General features: G+C 36.7%; 1 protein-coding gene across 17 annotated transcripts in view; it reads left to right on the top strand.

Annotated features, from left to right (window-relative positions):
- DIAPH2 (diaphanous related formin 2) overlaps positions 1 to 25,612 on the top strand; it is a 262,312-nt gene that overhangs the window by 9,718 nt on the left and 226,982 nt on the right. For 13 of the 17 annotated variants that reach the window (XR_012777353.1, XR_012777354.1, XR_012777358.1 and 10 more), the window contains exons 2-6: positions 10,630 to 10,662; positions 13,074 to 13,250; positions 14,784 to 14,888; positions 19,220 to 19,240; positions 25,187 to 25,326. Coding sequence is in view for 1 of the 17 variants with exons in the window: in XM_075513467.1 (XP_075369582.1) it covers positions 10,630 to 10,662; positions 13,074 to 13,250; positions 14,784 to 14,888; positions 19,220 to 19,240; positions 25,187 to 25,326 (476 nt within the window). In the remaining 16 variants the exon portion in view is untranslated. The other 4 variants (XR_012777362.1, XR_012777359.1, XR_012777350.1 and 1 more) reach the window with 4 other exon arrangements.

Genomic DNA, 25,612 nt, shown 5'->3' with positions numbered 1-25,612 from the left:
TCTCGTCCTGTCACTTGTTACCTGGGAGAAGAGACCGACCCCCACCTCTCTACAACCTCCTTTCAGGTAGTTGTAGAGAGCAATAAGGTCTCCCCTCAGCCTCCTTTTCTCCAGGCTAAACAACCCCAGTTCCCTCAGCCGCTCCTCATCAGACTTGTGCTCCAGACCCTTCCCCAGCTTTGTTGCCCTTCTCTGGACACGCTCCAGCCCCTCAATGTCTCTCTTGTAGTGAGGGGCCCAAAACTGAACACAGTATTCGAGCTGCAGCCTCACCAGTGCAGAGTACAGGGGCATGATCACTTCCCTAGTCCTGCTGGCCACGCTATTTTTGATACAAGCCAGGATGCCATTGGCTTTCTTGGCCACCTGGGCACACTGCTGGCTCATATTCAGCCGGCTGTCAACCAGCACTCCCAGGTCCTTCTCTGCTGGGCAGCTTTCCAGCCACTCTTCCCCAAGCCTGTAGTGTTGCATGGGGTTGCTGTGACCCAAGTGCAGGACCTTGCACTGAGCCTTGTTGAACCTCATACAATTGACCTCGGCCCATTGATCCAGCCTGTCCAGGTCCCTCTGCAGAGCCTTCCTGCCCTCCAGCAGATCAACACTCCTGCCCAACTTGGTGTTGTATGCAAACTTATTGAGGGTGCACTCGATCCCTTCATCCAGATCATTGATAAAGATATTAAACAGAACTGGCCCCAACACAGAGCCCTGGGGAACACCACTTGTGACCGGCCGCCAACTGGAGTAAACTCCATTCACCACCACTCTTTGGGCCTGGCCATCCAGGCAGTTCTTTACCCAGCAAAGAGTACACCTGCCCAAGCCATGAGCAGCCAGTTTCTCCAGGAGAATACTGTGGGAAACTGTGTCAAAAGCTTTACTGAAGTCTAGATAGACAACATACACAGCCTTTCGCTTATCCACTAGGCGGGTCACCTTGTCATAGAAGGAGATCAGGTTGGTCAAGCAGGACCTACCTTTCCTGAACCCATGCTAGCTGGGCTTGATCCCTTGGTTATTCTCTACATGCCATGTGATGGCACTCAGGATGATCTGCTCTGTCAGCTTCCCTGGTACCGAGGTCAGGCTGACAGGCCTGTAGTTCCCTGGGTCCTCCTTCTGGCCCTTCTTGAAGATGGGCGTCACATCTGCTAATCTCCAGTCAACTGGGACCTCCTTGGTTAGCCAGGACTGCTGGTAAATGATGGAAAGGGGCTTGGTGAGCACATCTGCCAGTTCCTTCAGTACTCTCAGGTGGATCTCATCAGGCCCCTAGACTTGTGAGTGTCCAGGTGGTGCAGCAGGTCACTAACCATTGCCCCCTGGATTATGGGGGCTCCGTTTTGGTCCCTGTTCCTATCTTCCAACTCCAGGGGCTGGGTACCCAGAGAACAATTGGCCCTGCTATTAAAGACTGAGGCAAAGAAGGCATTAAGTACCTCAGCCTTTTCCTCATCCTTGATCACTGTGTTCCCTCCCCTGTCTACTAGAGGCTGGAGATTCTCCTTAGCTGTCCTTTTGCTGCTAATGTATTTGAAGAAGTTTTTTTTGTATTCTCTGATTCAAACTAATTCCTGAATGACTTACAAGATAAGCAGTAATCCCATCAGTTAACACTTTATGTTTAAAAAACATTATTTCATGAATTTATGGGAAAACCTTTATAAAAGTAATGTGGGTGTTCATGGGTAACCTAAGCACATATCATACTTCAATATTATGATAAACCACCTTTTTTTTTTTGCTTACTTTCTCCTTTAGCAGAAGATAGCAGATTCTCCGTAACGTGTTACAAGCATTTATAATCCTCCTGAATTCCTGTTACTCCTTAACAGGGAATCTCACCTGTACTGAAGTCAAATGATACTATTGGCTTACTCATTATGTACAATATAATTCCTCTCTGTTCACATGCTGCTTCATTTCCTACTTCCCTGAAGGACAAATAATCTTCTCAGGAAGCTGTTATAAACAGGAAAGAATAGGAAAAGGAACAGAAAGCCCTTGTGTGTATCCCAGCAGCTATAAATTCAGTTTAACCCAATATGCTTTGAGTATTGAGTTACATTATGGTCCATGCACGCTGAAATTACTCGATCTAGAATTTCTGTTCTTCAAGGAAAAGCCAAAGTTCCTTGCTATGGCAGCAGCATTGCTCATTTTCCCAAGTTTAATATCATATTGTTATTAGGGGAGAAAAAAAGTAACTTTACCATCAACTTTTTTTATGAAGGGATCAAATACTGCTCTGATCAAATACTTGTTCTTTGCTGGGAAGTCTGTGTCTTGGAAGACAGACAACATTATTCTAAGAAGTTGTTGACATGATCCCTGTGACCATATGTTGGAAGGCTGCTGGGTACAGACGAAATGAGTAATGTTCACAAGTAATTCCTGCTTCTGTGGCTCACAGTATCCCTTCTACTGCCAGTTCCTTTGTGGGCTGTGTTTTGGTTGGTTAGATTTTGTGGGGCTTTTCTTACTATTTAAAAAACAACCCAAACAAAGCAAATAGACATGTCCTTCCTTCCTCAAAGTCTATCAAAAGTAGAATACTCCATTTTCAAGGAGCTGCCCAATATCCGATCAAGCTCTTCACAGTATAGACTTTCTGTCAACTTTTGCAACTTGCTATGGGTCTTCTGCTTTATTTTTAAGTGTATCAATTCTCTCCCAACAGATATATTCTACCAGTTTTATCCTCTCCTCAAATGGTGGCAGAGGAAAACTCAAATGGACTGTGACACTTATTGCAGTGTTTACTGTACCCACAAGAGCAAGAGGTGTTCCACGAAACCAACAGCATGCTCAGTTAAGAATCTTCCCCAAACTATCTCTGCATATAACAGGAAGGAAAGTATATAGAAATTGAGCCTGTCACTTGTACAGGGGTATTAGGCTACACTTACATGCACTGTGAAATAGGAAGCAAGTAAGCAAGGATGAAGAAACATTGTGCAAAAGTACTGAAGGATTTTCTCAAAGCAGTTTCTGCTTCATTTTCCAGAATGATTTCAAAGGAACTCTCTCACTGTCAAGTTAACTGGTCATTGCTCATCTTAAAAGAAAAACCTAGGTTCCAACAAAAGATTAATCCCAGGTTCAAAGCATATAATTGTAGTTAAAAGGGCTGTATGTCTATAAAAGTGTAAAAACAAACTAAGACTGCACTTCAGTAAGAGCGAAGATGAACCTTGTCACAATAAAAAAGGTGTCTCTCTTTAGGAAGTGAGGTATAAAAGGAGGAGGCCTAGTCTCACTACTCCTAATTGACCAAACTCAGTAGCTTTATCATAGCCTTCATTCAGCTCCACAATGTGTCCGGATGAAAAGATCAGCCACTCGCACTCAGGAGAGCCGGGAACAAGGAAGGAAGATGAACAGCAATTTGATGCACATCAAGTATTGCTATCTAGCAAAACTGGTTTTGTTCTGCTGCTACTTTGAAAGCAAAGAGCTCAAATGCACAGCTTGTATCTAAGCATAAAGTCTGCACTTACTATGTCAAGAATTGTTTTGACATAGTTTTTCCAGTTTAACTGTTCCAGAGTGTTTCAAAAGCACTTCACAATAATATTATACCAAAAAAGCAAAAGCCAAGTTCCCTAAAACTCAAAGCTCGGAAGTCAAACAATTGTGTTTTTGAAAAACAAGCAGCAGAGATACAGGGCTGGGTATACTGACAGGCACAGTTGGCAGAAAAGCAACAGGCATGCAACCTGTACAGTAAGCATCTAAACAATCCATTTACTGCACTAGGAGCTATACTGTGTTTGTCTGTAATTAAGTCCTGTAAGTTGATCCAATGACTATTCAAGTGACTAGTTTAGCAAGTGATCTCAGTCTATTTTCCTAGGAAAAAACACTTTCTAATTTTCTTCCAGACAAACTGATTTGCTTGCTGTACGTGCAGTAAACAGAATATGCTGATACTGACAAGCAATCCTGCCCAATACCAGTACAATAACCACTGCAACAGATGGCTTCTTGTCTAATAAAGTATATCTGGCACTTTTTGCAGGCACCAAATATATGTACAGAAAGCTACATGGTTGTATCAAAGGATTTTTGAAATTATTCCAATGCACTTCTAATCTACTAGCATTTTACTAAAGGAAACTTAGGAGGTGCAGCTTTTGAAATAAGCTTTCTTATCACGCAAAGCATGAAATGTAATTGGCAGTCAACTGTCTGAATCCTGTTTTTTTTAAAATACAATGTTCTTCAAGAAAGACCATTAAAGTATCCATTACCAAGATTATTAGATTTGAAAGTGAAATTATTTAAGCCCAAAATAAATGCAATGCTAGCCTGCAGATGACCCAAAAAATAAAATGTATATGGCAGCAGTGTATATGCTTAGCCTGGTGGTTCAAGTACATGGAGAAGTAGAATTCCCATACCTATTTTCCCCATTTACACTGCTGACAATTGGTGCAGTCCCGTATGCTGTCTTCATATTGTCAAGTATGACTTCCTTCTTTTCTTTTCCTTGTGCAAATACTTACCTGTTCTATTGCAACTGAGACACTGCATGTAACATGTGAGGTCTTCCTGGCAGAAATTGTAGTTCCTATGCAGAAACAAACTTTGTATCAATTTCTGTTGCTACACTTATTTTATAGAGATTTGCCAAACTGCCCGGAATCCTTGAAGTGGACAATTCTTAATTACAGCTTTTTGGGCCTTAAGGACATGTAGCCATGAGTTTTATACCTGTTTATTTGTGTGAGTTGTGGTTGGTCGTTTTTGGGTTGTTGGCTGTTTTTTTCTCTTTTTTTTTTTTGTGTCCTATAGAACCTTCTGTTGGTTATAATTATGTAATGCCACGTGCATTTCTAAATCAAGTACCAGTGGGTAGAATTTCTGAATAAAAATGGAAGCTTCAAACTAAAATAAAAGGTTTTAAATCTTTGTTGTAAGGGCAGGGTTTGCCATATCTCTTAACTTTTGTAAAGAGCTTGATTAGTTAAATATTTCTTAGAATATTAAACCCGCATATTGAGGCTAGTAAGCTAGTATACATTTCATAAAAGCAGTATTACAATGCTTATTTGTTATGAAATTTATGAATGGAATTTTGACTTGGCTCTTTCAAAAATGTAGTTTGTAACAGTTTTAACTAGCAAACTGTTGCTTGATGGTTTCAAGTGAGGCATTTAAAAGCTGTAGAGCATCCTGAAGAGAGACAGTTTGTTCATTTGTACTGAAAAGCATGCTGTACTATCACAAGACATTTTTCCAAGATGCTCAAAGGAAAACCTGCCTTGCATGGTCACTAGGTATCAAAATAAGAAACAGATCCTGGCTGTACTAAGTGCTGTATAAAGAACTTGCCAGTTATGTAGCTAAGTGTTACAAACTCTGCTGATCCTGTGCTGCTTTAGTGATGATAAGTTATCTGATATGGTTGGTGCAGAGACTTGATGGAAAATGTTTGGACTTTAGCAGTAGCTCTGGAAAATGCCAAAAGTTAGTTTATTTGCCTCTGCATTGGCTAATGTGAAAACTGCCTCTTCTAATAGGCTTTCTGAAATTGTTCCTACAGTAGCCTAAGCTGATCTGACTGCTGACTGTCCTGGTGCCACCCTTGCCCTTTTGTCTCACAACCAGCAATTTTGTTGGCTTAGACTGACGTGGAACTGCAGCTTTTGGAAGAAGCTTTTAATTTTGCTCTGATCTTTAAAGCTTACTTATCAATGGACACCAATGAATTATTGTCTGAAACAAACTTTGCAAAACAGTAATGGCAGTTTGAGCTACAAATAAAAAAACCACTGTTAGTTGATTTGTCTTCCTCAACTCCTTTGTATCTTCAGTTACAAAATTGTTGAGATTTAGGCTATCTAAGTTTGTTTACAGTTATTTTTTTCAACTTCTGAATCAATTTGCTATTTCGTAAAGGTTTCTTTGAAGTAATCTGGAAAAATGCGTTTTTTTGAACAGTCCCATTTGCTTTTGGAGTGTGATAGTGTTCTGCCAAATCAGACAAAAATGAGGAAGCAGTCTTGGTTCCTCTCAACCTCCATTTTTAGTCAGACCAGACTGCTACTTAGGGCCTCTCTATTCCCCTTGCACAGAGACATGGTGTGGAGGTACCCCTTTCCTTCATCGCTTGGGGATCAGACAATGACATTTGTGAGGGCGAGTGTCCAATATGATTAACGTGCCTCTGGCCTGTTTTCCCCTCCCTCCTATTTGGGAGCAGCGCTGAGGCACTCAATCTTCCAGCGCTATGATTAAGAATTGGTGCCCTCTGCTGTTAATAATTACCAACTTGGGTGACCCTCTGACTTTATTTAGCATGAGGAGTTGTCTGACTTCTTTTCCTAGTATTGCTCATTTCTGGATGGTCAGTCTTCTGGGGAAAAAAGTAGAGTAATCAAGGAAAACCAGGCAGCTTCCTGGTTAGGAAAATGGCTGCAATCCTCCAGGCTAACAGTGCTGACTGTCTGTGTGCTACCTTTGTGCTGTCAACATGAATAACTTTCCAGCTTCATTTTAGCAGCCTGGTGTAAGGTATTCACAAGCTTCTTGGTCTCCCTTTCTAGTGCCCCAGGGAATGTTTACCTTCATGTTCAGGTTATAGATTAAGCCTTACTTTAATAATTTAAATGATACATTTTTAAGGAATTTGTGAACAGCTGCAAAGCAAACAAGAATTTTCTACGTGGTGTAATCTAAGCCAAATGCAAATGTGCAACAATAGTAACAAACCTGTTAGTTTTTCTAATTTCAACTACCTTTGATATACCTGATGGATTACAACATTCATTTCAAGTTCTTTTTGAACTTGAATGTTCCTTGAAGTGCCAAAAAAATTACTATAAAGCAAACATTTTGTGAATTATATTTTTACTAATTTTATTAGTAATGCCAGGTATACTTTGTCATGGATGAAGATCCTGAAAGTGCTAAATGAGCATGTAGTTCTAGTTTCTGCACATCAGCTAATGTGACTCGGGTATCTTTTCAGAATTTCCTAGGTACTTTTTTACATTTAATTACAAAATTGAATATGTTAACAGATGGTTAAATTTGTCTAATGGGAATATTACTCATTCTCTATACTGAAGAACAGGGGTTGTAGGAGTGAATTCTACTTTGTGGCTGTAAGACCTAGACTCACATTGCACACATCTTTTTGTACATCAGATATTAAACAGTTTTGGGTTTTGTCCCTTTAAACTCCCTTGGTTCAGGTGCTCTATGGGAAGTTATTCCCTTCCTGGTTGTATGCAAATTTATTTGCAGCCAGTTAAAAACCACTTATCCTTGAGCCAAGTGTTACAAAGTTTCTTGCAGCTGTTGTAGTCCAGGTAAATTTTAGAAACCAGTCATATCATCTTAGTTTAAAAACAAGATAGTTAAGAGAAGGTCAAATTTCTGTTTGTTACTCCTAGAAAATTAGGATTGCTAGTAGCAGTTGGAGCTGTTACCTGAAGTTGTAGCCTGTGTGCAGAAGCGGGTATTCCAGTACACCACGATTTGCCTGAGCAGTGTGCTGTGGAGTGAAGATCTCTGTTAAGTTTACAAGTTACCCACCTGATCATTGTTTCATTATACATGTGGTAAACTGTGAGTTGCTTTTGATTTTATTTTTGTGGTGGAAGTGAGAGTCTTGAGTGTAACAATTAAGAACATGGCAAAGTAATGCTTAAATATAATGGAAAGATCAATCAACCCATGTAAACATACCTTAATTTACAACTCATGGCCAGCTCAAGTGACCTGGAAGGTTTTATTAATTCAAAAGTTAGAAAAAGATTCAAAAAAAGTAGACTTGCTGTGAGTTTTGCATTAAAAGTTGCATACATTCATCTCAAGTCATTTAATTCTTTGAATGTTGACATTGTTACTGCAGTAGCCTGAATTGAGCTTGGATGAGGAAATAGTGGTTTTTATACCAATAAATGTAATGAACTACGGTGAAAATCTGTCTACTCTTTTTACGTGCAACATGTCAATTACTCTGAACGTTAACATGGCTGAGACTGACCTTTTAAGATAAAAGAATAATGTGATGCAGTTGCATTAGTATATGCTATGATTTTTGTGTGCCTTATTTTCATGATCTGTCAGTACTTATGCAAGTAGTGGGATACTTAGAGTAAACTAAAATTGGGAGGAGTAAAGAGAAAGTGATACCTTTAACTATTGATGGACTGGAAAGACTGCAGTTGAAAGGGAGAAGCTCTGTCACTTAAGTCTTCTAAGTGAAGAACTAAGTAAATCAGTTGGAGATAGTTATTTGATATAGGAGTTGATGAAGTTCCATGGTTTGTGTTGATACTAAAAACTAGGAGAGATGATATGCTGCTGTCTTAAATTATATTAATATAAATATTAATTTGATATCCCTTATCTGCAAATGTTTTACCATAGAGATTTTTTTTGCAAAACCTTTGCCTTTGGGCTGCTTCTAAAATCGGGGAGTTAGTGTCTTTAGCAAGCTAGGAAAGGGTTGATTTTTTTTTCATCCTGTGAGGCTTTGGCTGTCTTATAGATGGCTGAAAGAATAACGCTAGAGGTCTGAGTACAAAAACTGCGATTTCTTAAACCTCCTGGGGAGGTAAACTACTTGTGGTTTATGTTCTTAAAGCAGACTGGAAGCATGATTTCTTTGTTAGTATAAGAGTCTGTCAAAATTGTGTGTCAATGAGAATCTACAGGTACGTAACTACCTTGCCTCTGCCTCCAGCTACTTGCAGTTTCTCTTCTGCTTGTTAAGTGTGTTGCTTATCTTGAGTAGCTACTGGCAGCAGCGTAGCTTATGCACCATAAGGAGATCTGGGAAGTGAGCTTGAGATGTCTGAAAAAATGCTGTGTGGTATCTTGCTCTAGTATTCTGTATTTTGCCCAGAGGAGTATGAGTGACACATGCAATATAAAAGTAGAGATGGAGTAGATTATCCTGTTCCAGGTTCTGGGAGAGATTGACAGTACTTAAATGAGAAGGGAAAAAAAAAATTTCTACTACAAGTGACTGCTAAAATGAATACAGGGTTTTAGAACTCCTTGCTTACATAGCCATCTCTGGGTTGAAGTCATAGTTAGGCTTTAATTCATTTGGACTTTTTGTTCAATAATCTCCATTAAAAATAAAAGGTCTGTTTACCAGAGTTAAGGACATCTTAGTTTTGATTTCAAGATTAGAGTATTACTTCCTCTTCTAATTCCATACTAAGTCCAGGTAATGAAAATACAGGAGAGAGGTAGCTGTAAGGAAGAAGTTTGATACATGGCAGTTAGGAAGGTGAAAGGTTGGTGTCAGCATCTGGAGTACTAAGAGAGAAAGATTTTATCCTAGTTGTCTGTACTGGGTCAGGCTGGGATGGAGTTAATTTTCTTCACAGTAGCCCATATGGTGCTGTGTTCTAGATTTGTGACCAAAACAGTGTTGGTAAAACACCAGTTTTAAAATAGCGCTTACCCAGTGTCAAGGTTTACTGTTTCTTAGTGTGCCCCCGCCCAGTAGGATGGGGTGGGCCAGAGGTTGGGAGGGGACACAGCCAGGACAGCTAGTCCAAACTGACCAAAGAGATATTCCATACCATATAACATCATGCTCAGCAATAAAATCAGGGGCAGCAGGGTGGGGAGGAGGAGTTTTTTTCCAAAGTAGCAGTTGCTCAGAGGCTGGGTAGGTATTAGTCTGCTGGTGGTGAGTGATGGCTTTTGCATCATTTGTTTCTTTATCTGTGGGGTTTTTTTTTCCCCCCTTCGTCTTTATCTCAACCCATGAGTTTTTCTTGCTTTTGCACTTCTGATTCTCTCCCTGATCCCGCTGTGAGGGAATGAGTAAGTGGTTGGGTGGGGACTGACCTGCCAGCCAGCGTCAGTCCACCACACTGTCCCGGATACCTCTGAATGCTTATCTTCATTATACTTCTGAAGTATAAACACATTGCCCCTCCTTCCCACGTTGATGCCTCCTCCACTATTTGTGTGGTGTTGCAAATTTCTTTGTTTCAGAAATACTGTATTGACAACTGTAGCCAAGAGACAGAAAGCAGAATTAGAAGGAGGAGCATGGTGTATTAGTATCTTCCACCAAGGGGAAGTAAAAAGTTAAGGAAAAAGTGAGAAGGCATTAGGGAGGGAGAGAGAGTAGTGACTGGTTTGTGCATCATCAGTACACTGGCTTTGACCAGTTTGTCTATGAATTTACATTACTCAGTGTTAAGGAGAAATTGGCAGAAGGCTCAAGAAATAGGGCACAGGAAATTCTCCTCTACTCTCTGAGTCTCAAAAACTGTCAAAACTGAGAATGTTATATAGCTATCTGCTGGCTCGGTTTGAAGTCCAAGGGTCCATGTTTGTTTTGGAAAGCTTTCTAAGAGATCTTACTGCATTTTTCTGAAAATAGTGGGGGTGCTAGGGCTATACAGGTTTCATATTCATGAGTGAAATAGTCAAAAGACAAGGTGAAATGGGATGCAAGCCTACTTTTTCACATAAAGTGCAGTAGATTCCATGCTCATTTAACTGCAGTTTTGTTAGAACACTTACTGAAATTTCAAGTGCTTTTTAATGTTAGAATACATGAAATACAAACTTCTTTATTCTGAAACAGTAGGTAACTGGTTTTTTTTTGATTTGTGTGTGTTTTTTTTTTTTTAATAGAATATTCAAATAAAAACTTTGGCAGATGATGTGGTAAGGTCTTTGTAACATCTTAATTTGCAATGGTAACTCCACGCTGCATGCTATTTTACTTCAAATGTTGTGGACGATATGACTTGTTCTTATAAGGATATTAAGCATTAGATTTCAGAAAAATGAGTTACTATTCTTAAAGATCTTAATTTGTAACTTCAGTTGAAGAAGAGTAATTAATGATATCTATTTGGAGAAGCTTCTTTAACCACATCCTAAATAATTTAGTAACACTGTGGATATGCTGAAACTGTTATTCAGCAGTTCAAGTGTTATTTCTCTTGACCATCTTTTTAACAGTAAAGGATCTGCAGTGGTACTTCAAAGTTAGTTGCCACATGATTCAAGTGGAACCATTTTGGGTAGTAAGTGTGTACGGCATGTCAAACAACAAGTTTGTATTCAGTAGCACTAAGTTTATAAATCTGAATACTTTGAAACCTGTTGCAAAGTATTTTTACAGAAACTTATATAAAAATTGATTTCAGTAAAATTATAAACTTTTATTTTCTATATATAATAGTTAAGCAACACTGGCTACTTAGTTAATCATCACTTACATGTCTGAAATGAAGAAATTGTACCTAGTAATCGTGTAGAAGATTAATTTATGGCTTTAAAGTGATCTCACCACTGTAATCTGATTAAACAAATTCGTTGTTAATAAGGTATACTTGAAACAGATCAAAGTATGGTGAAACTGACCTTAAATGGTGCTTTTTTTTTTTTTGGTGACTGCTGGATGGGCATTTTCATGTAAGTGAACAGTAAAACTGCATTTGATGTATATTGGCTAATTTTGGATATTGCCTTTCAGGCATTGTCATATCTTTGGCCTTTTCAGTAGGCTATGCCCTATTTTTAGTTTCAAAAAATGTAATGTAAACTATTCTAATATGGAAAAAATGGGATTTAAGTAAAATTCTTGCCTTGTTAAAGACATTAACAGTATCCTTGTAGGAAATGTGTTTCTGTCCACAAATGTAAGAATTATAAGGAAGAAGAAAACCCAAACCCAACCCCTCTCCCCTCAAACAAACAAACAAAAACCTCCAAAGAAATTCAAAGGACATGCAGCTTATCTAGGGATACGTCCCCTTCAAAAATTTAAGGTAGTCTTGTAGGATCTCAAAAAACAACAACAAAACAAATGAAGAAAAACAAACAAAACAACAGCAAAAAATGAAAGAACCTTTATTCCCCATATTCCACAGCATTTGGTCAAATTTCTCCACTCCTGACTGGAGTAATCTAAAATGAATCCAAATTTCCTACAAATGAAATACTCCATTAAACTTTTCACACCTCAGAGAGGTAGTCTAATTATAGAAAATGTAAATTTTGGTTTACATGTCTTCATAGAGATTGCAATAACTGCTATGAATGATACTGGTAACCCTACATAAGCTGCTGTTAGATGAAAGCACTTCTTCATAAGGCTGTGTGATGCCTGAAACAAATACACTAGTATTTGTTGATGGAAACTGTTAATTTAGAAAAATCGCTATAGACATAACGTTCTCAAAATGAACATATATATATATAGTTAAAGACAGTATTAATTATTAAAAAAATTCTGACTCTGTTCAGAATAGAGTTATATATTAATAACACAGTAATAAATGGCCTTATAAGGAAGGTGCTCTTGTTGGTTGTTTCCAATATTAACAAATTAACTGAGTAAGCATGCTTTTTAAAAAAAGGCGGGGGTTGGTATAAAGCATAAAACAAGTCAGCCTTAACCAGCGAAACGTCAGTGCAGACTGTATGATATGCTTTCACTAATGTCTGTTATGTGTATTTAACTATGGATGGCTGCTTCTATGTGAGTAATCCGTTACCTGGCTTTTTAAAATGATGCACTAATTTCAGGAGTCCATACTCAAAAACACTTCAAGGAATTGTGAACTATACTTGGAGCATTAATTCCTCTACAAACTTTATTTTACTTTAGCAGGATTTTTTTATAAGCCTGATGAACTTGTGAGTACCTCCTTCCCAACGCTGGCTTTTTCAGTTGTCCTCCAAAGACTTATAGCTCTTCAGGTGAAGGAACGCTTGGACATTACCTTTGTGGTACCATATTTATTCACTATCAGGATAATTAGGGAGTAATGTGAGAAGATGAACTCAAGATTTTGAAATGCTAAGAGTTTAACATAGATGGTATACTTTTGAAACTGAGACATAGTTATATCCCTTTTGCATGCAACTTGTCATGAATTTATCTTAAATGTTGTTGTCTTTCCATGATAAGTAATCTCTGAATGTTAGAGTATTTTTACTTACGGTTCAGTTTGAGTTTTAACTCTGCTGCTTGGATTAACTAAAAATGTGTGTATTACTGCCATGTAATTGGTTGCTTTCCTGTATTTCTATTTCTGCTTATTTTTAAATGGATGTCTTTGCAGCGTGACAGAATAACAAGCTTCAGAAAATCAGCAGTGAAAAAAGAGAAACCTCTCATTCAGCATCCTATTGACTCTCAACCTTCTATAAGTGAAATCCCGCTTGCCCAGGCACTTGTTGATGAGCGTTGCATGAACTTATCAGAAAAAGAAGTTATGGATCTCTTTGAAAAAATGATGGTAAGATGATGTGCTACATTGTTTGATGAGATCTTAATTTGTTTTCATGTTGGCATTTATTATGTAGTAGTGATTTCCAAATGTTGTCATTTTGGAAGTATTAACTACTTGGGAGGGCATAGCATAGCATAGCATAGGCCTGACAGACCTGTCTAAATTGGCACATAAACAATTGAGTAACTCATAGAATGCTAGTATGGCATATGTTTAAATTACTTTGTCTACTTCTACAGAGAAAACAAAGGCAAAAAGACAAAAATAAGAATCTTGAGCTGTTGAGTGCTTCGTTAACCTTTATAGACTTTAGTTGCAGTAGTTAGATACTGCTATTGGAGGATCATTTTTAATAAACTTAAGTAAATACCTTTGGAAATATAGTAATTTCCATTAATAAAATCTTAATGTATAGAAAGGTGAATTTTTATATGGTCTTGAATATTTTCTGTGTTAGGATCACTTGTCAAGGTTTGTGATTTCCCCTCACAAGCAAACTTTTCTATTAGTAATACAGAAACAAACTTCTGAACTAGGTGTGTATTAATTCTGCCATGCACATTGGTGTTGATACATGAAGTATAAGGAAATGAAATATTTTGAGTATTGTGGGAAGTACTGTTATTTGTATAATTCTTCAAAATTGTTGTAAACTTCCATACAGTCAGTATGGCCTAAGAACTGTCCTGTTCCATTGTGTAGCTCTACTCTGTTCAACGAAGCTGTGAATCTCTTTTGGAAGATTGGATCAGTGTTAATTAATACTTGCTTGATTTGCTTGTTAGATTAAGGGATTAATTTTTAACTTTTCCAAGTAATGTTAATTGAAGCAGACAATAGGTCTGTTTTCTAGAGACTAATAATTCTTTGGAAAAGCTGTTAGCTAGTAAGTTGTTACAGTAATATTTACTGGTCTTAGTTGCTAATCTGAAGTTACTTTCACTTTTAATGGCAAGACGAGTAATGACTAGTAATGACTACACGTTGTATTTAATCACTTATTAAGTTGAAACAGGCATCTTTAGATTTAATCTAGAGGAATATTTGGGTTTTTAGGTTTGTTTTAAATACATCAGTTGGAACACATTCACATCTACCCCTACCAGAAGCTAATAATCTGTGTAATAACAGCCTTCTGATTAGATAGTGCAGGAATGGTGTCTGTTGTGATAAGATTTTATAAAAAACCACAGGAACTTCACAAGAGTTAACACTTATGTGATCAACTTGAGGTGTAGAATTTTTGGTTTTGTCCTCTATTTTTATTTCTTGAGCCAAATTCCACTAATGGTAACTACCCTTGGTGCAATTAAAACTTTGGTGTAATCTTGAAAACAGCAAACACTTGAAGTGACAGAATTAAATGAGAAAATCAGGTAGCTCAGGATTAAACAAACTGAAACGCAGATAAGCTGGAAAAAGTCACTTCTGTTTGTTTAAAAATGAGCCGTTTGTTTAAGAAAAGGGGTATAAAAATAACAAAGACTAATAAAAAGCTTGAAGTAGAATCTTGATGTTGCGTGGCCTGTTTCTTTACAGGAAGACATGAATCTAAATGAAGAACGTAAAGCTCCTTTAAGAGATAAAGACTTGACCACAAAACGTGAGATGGTTGTCCAGTACATTTCTGCAACTGCCAAATCTGTAAGTAGTCACTTCTCCAAAACAGACAAAAGTAAGAAGCTTAGCTTTGTGTTATACTTTTCAAGCTTGAAACTTTCATTTTTTTTTTTTTGTCTGGATTTATCTTCTAAGAGTGGTGGGGGAAAAAAAAAATCTGTACTTACTAATATACTTCTAAATGCTTGCAGCTGTGTCTGAAGGGTTACTTTGTATTTCAGTTGTTGGGCAATGTAAAAACTTGATGCTTTCTTGTAAATCGTAAGAAATTGCAAATCCAATGATGTAGAGTAATGGGTGGAACCTGAGCGTATTTCTGTGGAATTCATCTTACAGATTTTTGGTACCAAAAGTTTTTGGATGGGATAGCATGACTTTGTGGTTTCATTAATGACATATACTGCAAATTGTACATCCAGTATGTTAGAAACAGGGAATCAAAACAGTGAAAGTATTTAAAATTGAAGTAAAGTCAGTATTTTAGCTTAATTTGAATATGCTGAGTACTGTAGCTGGCTTGAAGACTGTGTTAAATATTCTGCTAAGAAATGTTCTGAAGGTAAATAAAATTATTCCTTTAGTGAAAATGGTCTTAAAACGAATTTCAAATTATATTTTGAGTAGAAAAAAATATATTCAGACCTTTCATTCGTGTTGATCATTCTCTGTTCTTAAGTTGATTGATTAACCCTTAGTTGATGGATCCTTCATGCAGAATTTTTGAAGTCTGTCTGTTTTGGGGTGCCAGAAATGTAAGAGAACCACTGGATACCCCAGCATTTGTTGGGGTGGAGAAATAGAATTTTAAATAGTGAAGAGCTGCAATTTATTTTCTGCAGTGGGACTAATAGTAGTGGGACTATTAGTACTAATTAGCTATAAAAGATGACTATAATGCTTTTTGTGTGTTAAAAATTGACTATGGCAAATATAGTTCTTACCATGTGAAAGGAGAATATGCCTCAAAAATTAATCAATGTTGGACGAAACATTGCCGCTATTTGTTGTATTAAAGAATTGTAAAGAAGCTAGTGGTGAATTCTGAGGAACTGAATGTATTGCAGTATTGGGGAGAAGCAGTGGTGCGGGGGTAGCTTTGTGTGTCCAAGGGGCAGTAGTATGCTTCAAGTGATAAAATTTGCTATCAGCATAGTTCTTCAATAAAATTAGGTAATGTGTATGATCTAATTTGGAAATTAGGACGAATCTTATATTTTTTTCACACCTAAGTTATTGTGTGCAATAAAAAGTTGCTGGAAATGAAGTCTATGTGTGGAATAAATGTTCAAATACATAATGGCAGCACTGCTAGCAGTTCTGCAGAGCCGAGTCCGAGTGCTAAATATAGATAGCATTAAATAATAATCTGTTTCTTACTGAAATAAACTGGCAAGTACATTTATGTTGGTGTCTGCCTAATGAATCTATAAGCACGGACTGCAAGCAGTACAGTTGTTTTTCTTTTAACCTTTAAAATCAGCTCTGCAGAGTTAAATTTCAAAAAGTTAAAACTACAATGACATGCAATTATTAAATGCAAATGCTTTGCATTAAACTTTATAAACTTAAGTGAGGAAAAACTTGCATTATAATGTGGAAATGGTGATTTATGTTTTTGAGAGGAGTGATGTTCCTGCATGAGTTCATCTTAAACAAAATCCACAGTCCTTGAGTCTGTCCTGGAAGGAATCCAGTGCTTAAAGCATGGTCTAGCTAAACATACCAGTTATTGGAGAATTAGTCAAGCTTATGAGATTTCCTGATAATATACTTTGCCTAGACTATCTTCAGGAACTATTGATTATGTGTTGTAAGGTTTTTGTCTTCACTTGATGATCAATGTTAAATCTTAAATTTTTCTTAGTAAGCAAAAATATTTTATTGAAGCAGTAAAAACTTTCACAATGGAAGTAGTTGCAATTCTTTCCCAAAAAGTAGTTCACTGATGATGATCTCTCTTAGATATAGTGAAATTGAAATGTGGCTGCCTTAAGTACCATAATTTTTTAGCTGAGTAAGAAAAGCATGGCTACCATTGCATGTCTAACTGCTGAAAATGTTAACAGATTGCATTACTGCCACCACATGCGCTGCAGCATGGGAAACTTAACAGAACTGGGGATATGTTTGCCAAAGTGTACTAACAATTTAAAAAAAAATAAAAAATCCCAAAATGTCCTCACACATGAATGTGCGCTTTGAACTTAAGTCAGCAACAGTATGGATGTTTTATACATATGCCAAATGTTTTTCCTAATGGAGAAAGGGCTCATATTGAAGTTTGTGTGCTTCAGTAAGTCCTTCTTGCAATTGAATTGCAGCATTCGAATGGAGTAATTTAAGGTTGTTCAGAATTGTGAAAGACCTTTGTGTAGTGTATTACCCTAATTTAGCTTTTAATTTAGCATCTTAACTGATTTAAAAAATATAAGAAAGTAGACCTCAATTGTAAAATGTTGATTGGGATCTTACAATAAAGCAGAACCTAATTTTCACTGTTAATTTTTTCTTCTGTTCAGTTAAACTACTATTCGGCTTAGTTGAATTCAAGCCCTAACCAATTTTTATTGCATCATGAATTGTCAAACTTTCTTTTCTTCAGGCCATCTTTGGGCTTGTCTCCCATGAAAATGCTGATTGCATACAAAATGATCTTTCTTAAAATTTTCTACCTTTTTCTTTGGTCACAGATAATTGTTCATCTGTCTTCCTTTTTTATACTGAAAATACTTGGGCCTTTTCTTCTGCTTAGAGCTCACGAAACAAACTTAACAGTTGATGTAACTTTTCTTCCAGTTCATTTCATGTTTGTTTTAGTTAGGCTTTTGAGCTCTCTCCACTCATTTGAAAATACCACTCTCATTTGCTGATGTTGTTTTAACCAATTTTTAAATTTGGTGCTTCATTTTCTTTGCCTTGTGTGCCACCTGCAGCATGTTGACCATGCTTTTCTGAAACACTGTACTGGCTTCACAGAGTTCTGAGTGAGAAAGAAACCTTGGTTTTCAATGGATGAAAAAAAGTTTTCCTTTTCCTTGGGGGATGGAGGAAGGATAGAAGCTAATAAGCTGCGTGCTTTCATGTGAAGTGATTATCTGTGCTTCTCATTCCTTCTCTCACTCGAAGAGAAAGATTGTTGATCATGGAAATCACCCATGGGAAATGGTGAAGGCTCAGAATTCTGTTTCAGAATTGAACTTTGTGACATCTCATGCCATATTGAATGAGTTGAACATTGGTGAGAGAAGAAGGTAGTAAATTAGGAAAAGAGATTGTCTGGTGATGACAGTCCATCTTGTGCTTCTAGAGGAAGCTTCATCAGGAATAGGAGAGAAGAGGTGATTGTGAAAGACTTGCAGGGACTTCTGTCTTCTTAAAGACTTCCTGAAAGAATAATGGAAGAGATAAGAGTAGAAAATGAAGCAGGTAGAGGCTGAACAGATACAATCAAATTCAGATCTCAGAACAAAAGTATACTGTCTCAGGCTCTTAATCAGATAAAAGTGGTTATTCAATAAATGGGCTGCTATCAGATTGCAGCAAATAGCTGCAAGGAAAGGCCTACAATACTTAGGCAGAAGTCCATAGCCCTGGTATTCACAGGAACATGGTCATTTGTGCAAAGTGATAGAACAGGGCAGAGGTGTGCTGCCTTTCTACACAGTTTCTTCCACATAAAGTCAACTTCTTGTTCATGAATAGGCAGAGATGCTGTTCCATAGTAAAAAGAGAAGATGTCATTCTGTAAATCACTGGTTAATTATCCATGTAATTAAAAGCATCCATGCTGAGCAGTTGAAGAAAAACCCCACATAAGATTTTCTGAAATGCAAGTTAGATTTATAACTGTAGGCTATGTTTTTGATTATGAAAACTTAATTAAATTCAGTGATGACATCATCTAAATAGATCAAAAGCTCCATAATAAATGAAGTTGTTATATGTACAAGTCAGTATGCCATGAGTTTTTTTTCTGTAGTTTTCTCAGTGTCATATATAAAAAATCTGACCTGATAATTTTAACAAAATGGCATATCTCTTAATCTTTCAAGATGTAGATGTCAAGCTAGATATTTAGTTATTTGTTTGTTAATGTGTAAAATACTGATGATTCAGCAGTGGAACATGAGAATTTCAAAATATTTCTCCTACAGTAGAACTACTGTTTTCCTGTTGAGAAGCTGTAACTCTTAAACAGTTTGATATAGTAGTAAGAGAATGTAACTACTACTAATGATTAAACACTGAAAAATTTGTGTGATGCTACATCCTACTAAGTACTTTGCTGTGTTTATTTATGTATTATTATTATCTTTTTTACACAATAACCTCTCTTGGCTGACCACTGCATGCAGATAGTCGGAAGTAAAGTTCCGGTGAGTATAAACATGATAGTTTTGTTTTTTCTTATGAATACACTTCCATTTTTAGAGATTAGGCTGGAATATTTTGGACTTTTATCTTGGATTTAAAAGTTCAGTAGGCATAACTGAATCCTTGTTTTATCAAAATAATTATCAACTACCTCGGTCATGTTTATCTTACCAGTATAAGACCATTGATTGCACTTTTGAGGGATCTGTTCCTAACTTTTCAGGAATCTATTTCCAAATACCTCACTCACTGAGAACTCATCCGTTCATTGTGAGCAACAAATATAATTTAGACTTGTCTTGCTTTCTATTGAAGGCAATCACTCAAAAATTTAAATTTACGGTATTTAGCTTACTTCATTCTGTTTAGACATGGATTTTTTTTAATGTCCTAATTGTTAGCATTCATAGTTTATCATGGCAATGTGAGCTGCTGGGTATCAGTGTGAGAATAAGATTAACATAGAGGATTCAGAACGTCCACGAATAAGCATAAGATGAGATCACTCATAGCATAACTTTTCTCTTATTAAGTGCTCAGCTACATTTTATGTTAAGTCATGGCTCAATTTAGTGATTTTTTTTTTTTTTTTTTTTTTTAACAAGTATTTGGGACTTGATTTGTTGGACTGAATTCAGCGAATTTTTGTTTCCTGGAAAAAAGGATTTTTTGGGGAATAATTACATATACACTTTAAATAATGGCTGAAAGCAAAGGTGTACTTTTTAATTATGGATGGACTTTATTTCTGATTGCAGCCAAAACAGGCTTTTCAGGTACTGCAAGGCTTTCTACTTAGGCCATATTCTGTACTTCTATTTTGTAGTAAAAAGAATAAAGATCAACCTATGACTTAAGACTGTCTAATCATTACCTCAGATGTACTTAAATGTATAGGGATAAAGAAATTGTTCTTGGCTTTGTTTTATTCAGAGTGGTCTTTAAACAGACTTTTCTGTCTGTATTCACCAGTACTTTTTAGTTTTGTACACAGTACTGGTTCATATGCTGATTGAGAAAATACGGAAGCACAGTGAAGGTATTTAAAGGTATTTGATTTTTGAGGGGAAAAATTATTAACTCTCTAGTTCAGTGCATTAAAACCAGTTTCAAATAATTCCTGCTGCCATGTAATTTTCTTATGATCTGAATTAGCCTGAACAGCTGCTTTGTGAAGAGATTATTTTATAAAAGAAACTGGTATATACAGAATGGGTAGTGGAGAAACTCCTGTAATATCTGTTTTCTTCCCCGTGCCTTTTAATTCGGAGTCTGATGTACAGCAAGAATAGTTATGTATTAAAAGCATGTTTTTGCACAGATAACTTGCCAAATAGTAAAATAAGAAATGTCCGTCTTGGAGTATGGCTTCTGCATATTATTGCTTAAAGATAGCATGCATCTTGGTGTGCTTCTTCTCAGTATGTGTTTTTATAGGATCCGTCCCTTGGGAGTTGATTGCATCTGCTGGCATATGTAGTTATTTCCCTGAAGCTTTACTGTGGTTAGGGAGGAGAATAATTTTGGGCTGTTGATGTACTGTTGGGTTGTAGTGACAATTGCAGAGAAGAAGTTTGCATGTTAATGGGGAGTTTAGAGCTTTAACTTTATTTGAGTTTTACTTGGGATCTCAAGCACTGGTGCCCACTTGTCGTTTTAGCTGCCTGTGAGGTAATCTTTACTTGCTTTTATGGACAATGATAATTGCATTGAAATGGCAGCTGTGCATCTTCTGTTTATCTGTAAGGCATTAATGTAGATGTCTAAAGTAGGATTAGCTTGTTAGTTCTGCTTTTAATGGGTTGAATGAATGTGTTTGGCTAATATCTGCAGGGTGAAGTGGATAGTATCTACAGGGTGAAGTGGATATGAACAGTGTAAACTTCCAATTTCTACTTCAGGAGCTGATAGTTTCTTCATAGCTTGAACAAGGATACTGCTTTTCCAAGTCAAATGTGCAACAAGTAGAGTATATGTGGTTCAAAAAAAATAATTAAAAATGCTTTTATTGCTTTCCTGAAAACAAACAAGCTACACCCCCCCAAAAAATTTGTATTATCTGACTTTGTTATTATACTCTAATTAAAATATAGTGGTTTCTTTGCTTGAGATAGAAAGAGAATTGTGTTAATAGAGAGTATGCGAAAACTCTTCAGTTAGTCATTGGCTGGGGGGAAAGTATAAGTTATTACTTCCAAGTCTTTAATAATTATTGAGTGATTCCCCCCCCCCCCCAATTTATGGAACAGGTATAGTGAATTGGATAGAAGCAACCACCTATGATATTGTGAGATTACTATTAAAGATACTGGCTGCCAGCATTCTCACTTAAGTAAACACTGTCTAGTGGAAGCAATATGCTTATAACTTCTTCAGCTGAACTTGACTTTAGCTAGCTTAAGACCTAATGAGGTCTGAATTGTCTGGTGCCTCAAAGAGGAGTAGTTTGTGCGGGTTTTTTTGATCTTGTATTTTAACTGTTACAGCCCATCCATTTGGTTCAGGTGTGCTCCATAGTTCTTTACCACTAAGTAGATAGAATATGCGCTTATTCTCCATGGAGGTCAAAATGCTTTTGCTTTCCCATTTTGTTAGATATTGGTTCTCAAGCTTGTTTACAGGCCTCTGGTGGCACATCTGAGTAGCGTATAAAGCTGAACATTTGCTAAGTCCCTTCTGATATTTACAAAGGTCCTGGGTGAGGAATTTCTTTGTCTAGCTTTGAAACAACTTTGAAATCATCTGGAGTCAAAGTACAGTAAGATAAACTGAAATAAAAATATCTAAAATATTTACTTGTTTCCTAGCTTTCTTAAATATTAAAAAAAAGTTTGTGTAGAGAGAAAACTATGCTTAAGTTTATTTTTCACTGTATCCTGCACTGTGTCTGTCCTGTCTGTCTGTCACTGTTGTCCCTTAAACCCTGAAATGTGTCCTACACACAGATTTGAATTGGTTAGATTTACCTCCTTAATGGGTAGCAAGCTAGGTTTTCTTTTATATACTTGTTTTTTTTGTGAGACTTCCAGGAGTTCCCTTAAGCTTAGTTTTTTCACTAAAACTTCATCGCTTCTAACTTCCTCGGAGAAGGGGATTTTAAATGTGTTGTCCAGGTGTTTGAGTTGTCATGAATGAATAATTCTATGCCTTAATTGTAATACTGCAAAGGTGACTGGTCATAAAGTAATTTCTAAGGTTTTTGATCTTGTGCATTGATTTAATCTCTGAAAGTTCTGGTGTGGGACCTAATCCTCTGAGTTTCTTTGTACTTCACTTTTGCCTTTGTCTTTATTAGATGCTGTCACATAAAGCATAACTTTCACTGAGACCTTGTACTTCAAAGTAAATGAGAAATGTATATATTAGAATCTGATCCATGTAAAGACATAGCATTACTTAAAAGTCGTATTCAAATCAAACTCATTTTGAATAGGGAAATAAAAGAAATAGCACCTGGTTGTAGCACTCCAGTTAGCATGGCTAGAAGTAAGAGTGGATTGAGACTGAAAAGTTGATTGCAGAAAATAACGGAAAGTAATCCTGTTAAGCTGAGAATTCTCTAGCATGAATTGGAGTATTTGGGTGAAATGTTTTGAGAATGGATTTTTATGAGCCACCTTTAATGATCATCTGTTTTGAAGAGGAGGGGAAAAAAGGAAGAAGAGATGGTTCTTTATTGCTATGCTGGTAAAGGTGCTTAGTCACACAACGGAGAAGTATGCCTGTCCTGTAAGGCATGGTAAGGAGGTTTAGGAGATCATGCTCCCGATTCCTGTAACTTTTAACCTATTTTAACTGTTTTTGAGGGAGTCATAGGTCTTCTGAAAGTAGACGAGCCTCACTAATGTTCTCGATGCATAGAAAGAGGAGGCAGCAAGAGGACACCTTGGTTTAAATATGAAAGAAAACGTAGCAAAGACCTTAATGCCTCATCTGAATAGGTATCTCCTTTGGAGCTTGCAGCAGACTACAGTGGAAGGGCTAACCACAGGAAATAATCTTTTTAGAAAAACAAATACATCTTGCATTCTAGAGTGCTTTTCAGGGTCTAGCTTAACATGTAATGGCATTTGATTGAAGTTTCCATTATCTCATCTCTATAGATTTTGTGGCTTACAGCAGTGCTTCTGTTTTCTTCTTTTACTCTTAGGGTTTTGGGAATGGCTGTTGTCTGGAATGACAAAAACTGTATCCAGTATTGTGTAGATGGTGTACATTAGTTACACATAGAATCTTTTTCGGTTTCCATCCAACACAATGAAAGGCATGAAGTTGTTCCTGTTTTCCAGTTCTTTACCTTATGGTCTTTCAGAGTGATGATTTTTCTGTACTATTATGATTTTTAATATGTAGTGCTAATATACTTCTCTGATTTAAAGTCAGTTCCTACTCTTATAAAGATAACCTCCACCTGTTTGTTTATTTTTTGTTTGGTGGAAGAGCATCTCTTTGTTTAGGAGGTTGATAGTGACAGATTGTAGTTCCTTTATATCCTATTTACTCATCTTTATGTCTGTCTTGGTCCTTCGATATATAACTGGCATGCGTTGTCCAGCTAAAGGTGCTATGCGTGTCAGCAAGAAACATCTTCAACGTTGATATAGTCCAGAGGACGCTGTTGTCTTAATGAATTCACAATCTGTGTCAGATTTTTGTTTTGTTGAGGTGAGGACGAACAACCTGAAAGTACATTGTGAACTTTTACATAGTTCTGTTATATGAATTAATACTGGACTGTATGTAGGTCAAAATCATTGACTTAAATGTAGACAAGTCATTTTGTCATCAGCCATATTTAGTGCCATTTTTGGAAAATGAATGGTAAGAATTTGCATAGTGCAAACCAGAAACTTCATAAAAAGTGTAACTTTTTGAAAGAGAGACAATTAGAAGATTACATTAGTCGGAGAAGTTCTTGATACAATTAAAACCAAATACATCTAATTCCTATTCTAGGTCAGGCACTCTTCATATTGCCTTTACACCCATGACATCTTTATCAGGTTTTCTTCAATAGACTGTTTAGAGCTAAGGAGCTTTAGGAACTGCATACTAATCAAAACCACTCTTCCAAAATAAGCCTACTTTTCTGCAACTTGTCAGAGCTGTACAAAAGATTAGTTGCACCCTTTGGTAAAATGTTTTGTATATTGTTCATAGTTTTGAATACTACAGCTCTAAAACCTGATTATCAGGCATTTTAATACTGAAATACCTTGTAGGTAGTTATTCTTCTTTAATGATGCTTCAGTAGGGAGATGAGCTCTTTGTCAAATCTGCCATATGATTCTTTTGTAGCAAACATGATCCTCCAGAGATCTCTATTAGTGGCCAAGCATGGAATTATGGTACAGCAAGAAATCATTGAGTCATGCAGCTGCATGATTTTAAAAACACTGATTTAACAGTTGGTGGATACCAGCTCTTTTCAAAGTCATTTTCAGTGGCTTATCTTCTTCCTCTCTTTTGTAGAAGAAAGAATTAATTTGAGAGTCAGGATATGTCCGTAGTGATAATGCACAGCTTTTTTCAAACAGAAGACAGGTACAGTGAGAATGATCAGACAAGCTTAATAACAAGTGTGTAGGGTTTTATGTCTATTTATGGTTGTTTCCACTACAGTGTTGTGAAGTAGATGTTAAATGAGAGCGTGTAGCAGTTAAACATGTTAATACAACTGAATGAGGGAATTTTTTATATCCAAGATGTAGTACATGCACTTCATTCAAAGAAGTGGAGAAGATTCCAGAAAAATATTTACCCTTGTGATGCAAAACCTAAACTATTAAACAGTTATGATGAATCAAAGTCAAGTCAAGTGTCTTTAATAGTTGTACAGGGAAAACTGTGATTTTAAAATTCAGACAAAAATATTGGCCTTACATGTTGTAATCTAAACACTACTATGATCAATATAACATTAAGCAGCATTTTATCTTCCGTGATAGGGTGGACTGAAAAACAGCAAGCATGAATGCACGCTGTCCTCGCAAGAATATATTCATGAATTGCGATCTGGAATTTCAGAGGAAAAGCTTCTTAATTGTCTAGAGTCTTTGAGAGTGTCTCTAACAAGCAATCCAGTCAGGTAAGTAATAATTTCTTCTGTAGTTTTCATCATGCTGGTTTTGCTTAGCAATAAAGAATTGTGGGTTTGTTGGTTTTTTTTTTTTTTTTTTTTTTTTTTAAACTAGAATAATTACACTAATACTTGTTGGTGTGAGAAAATAGTTCTCAGCACACTGGAAAAGGATAAGTGGAATGTTTGCAACTGTCTGCAATACCTTCTCACCTTTCACAGTGGTTCTCAACAACTTCTAGTTGTTGGAACTAAGCATTTGTCTTAGCGGTTGATCAGGTCTTCCTGGGAAGTG

Source organism: Mycteria americana, chromosome 10 (genome assembly GCF_035582795.1).
Source record: "Mycteria americana isolate JAX WOST 10 ecotype Jacksonville Zoo and Gardens chromosome 10, USCA_MyAme_1.0, whole genome shotgun sequence".
NCBI lineage: Eukaryota > Metazoa > Chordata > Aves > Ciconiiformes > Ciconiidae > Mycteria > Mycteria americana.
Note: the sequence above shows the minus strand (reverse complement) of the source record. Positions and strands in the feature narration are given on the sequence as shown.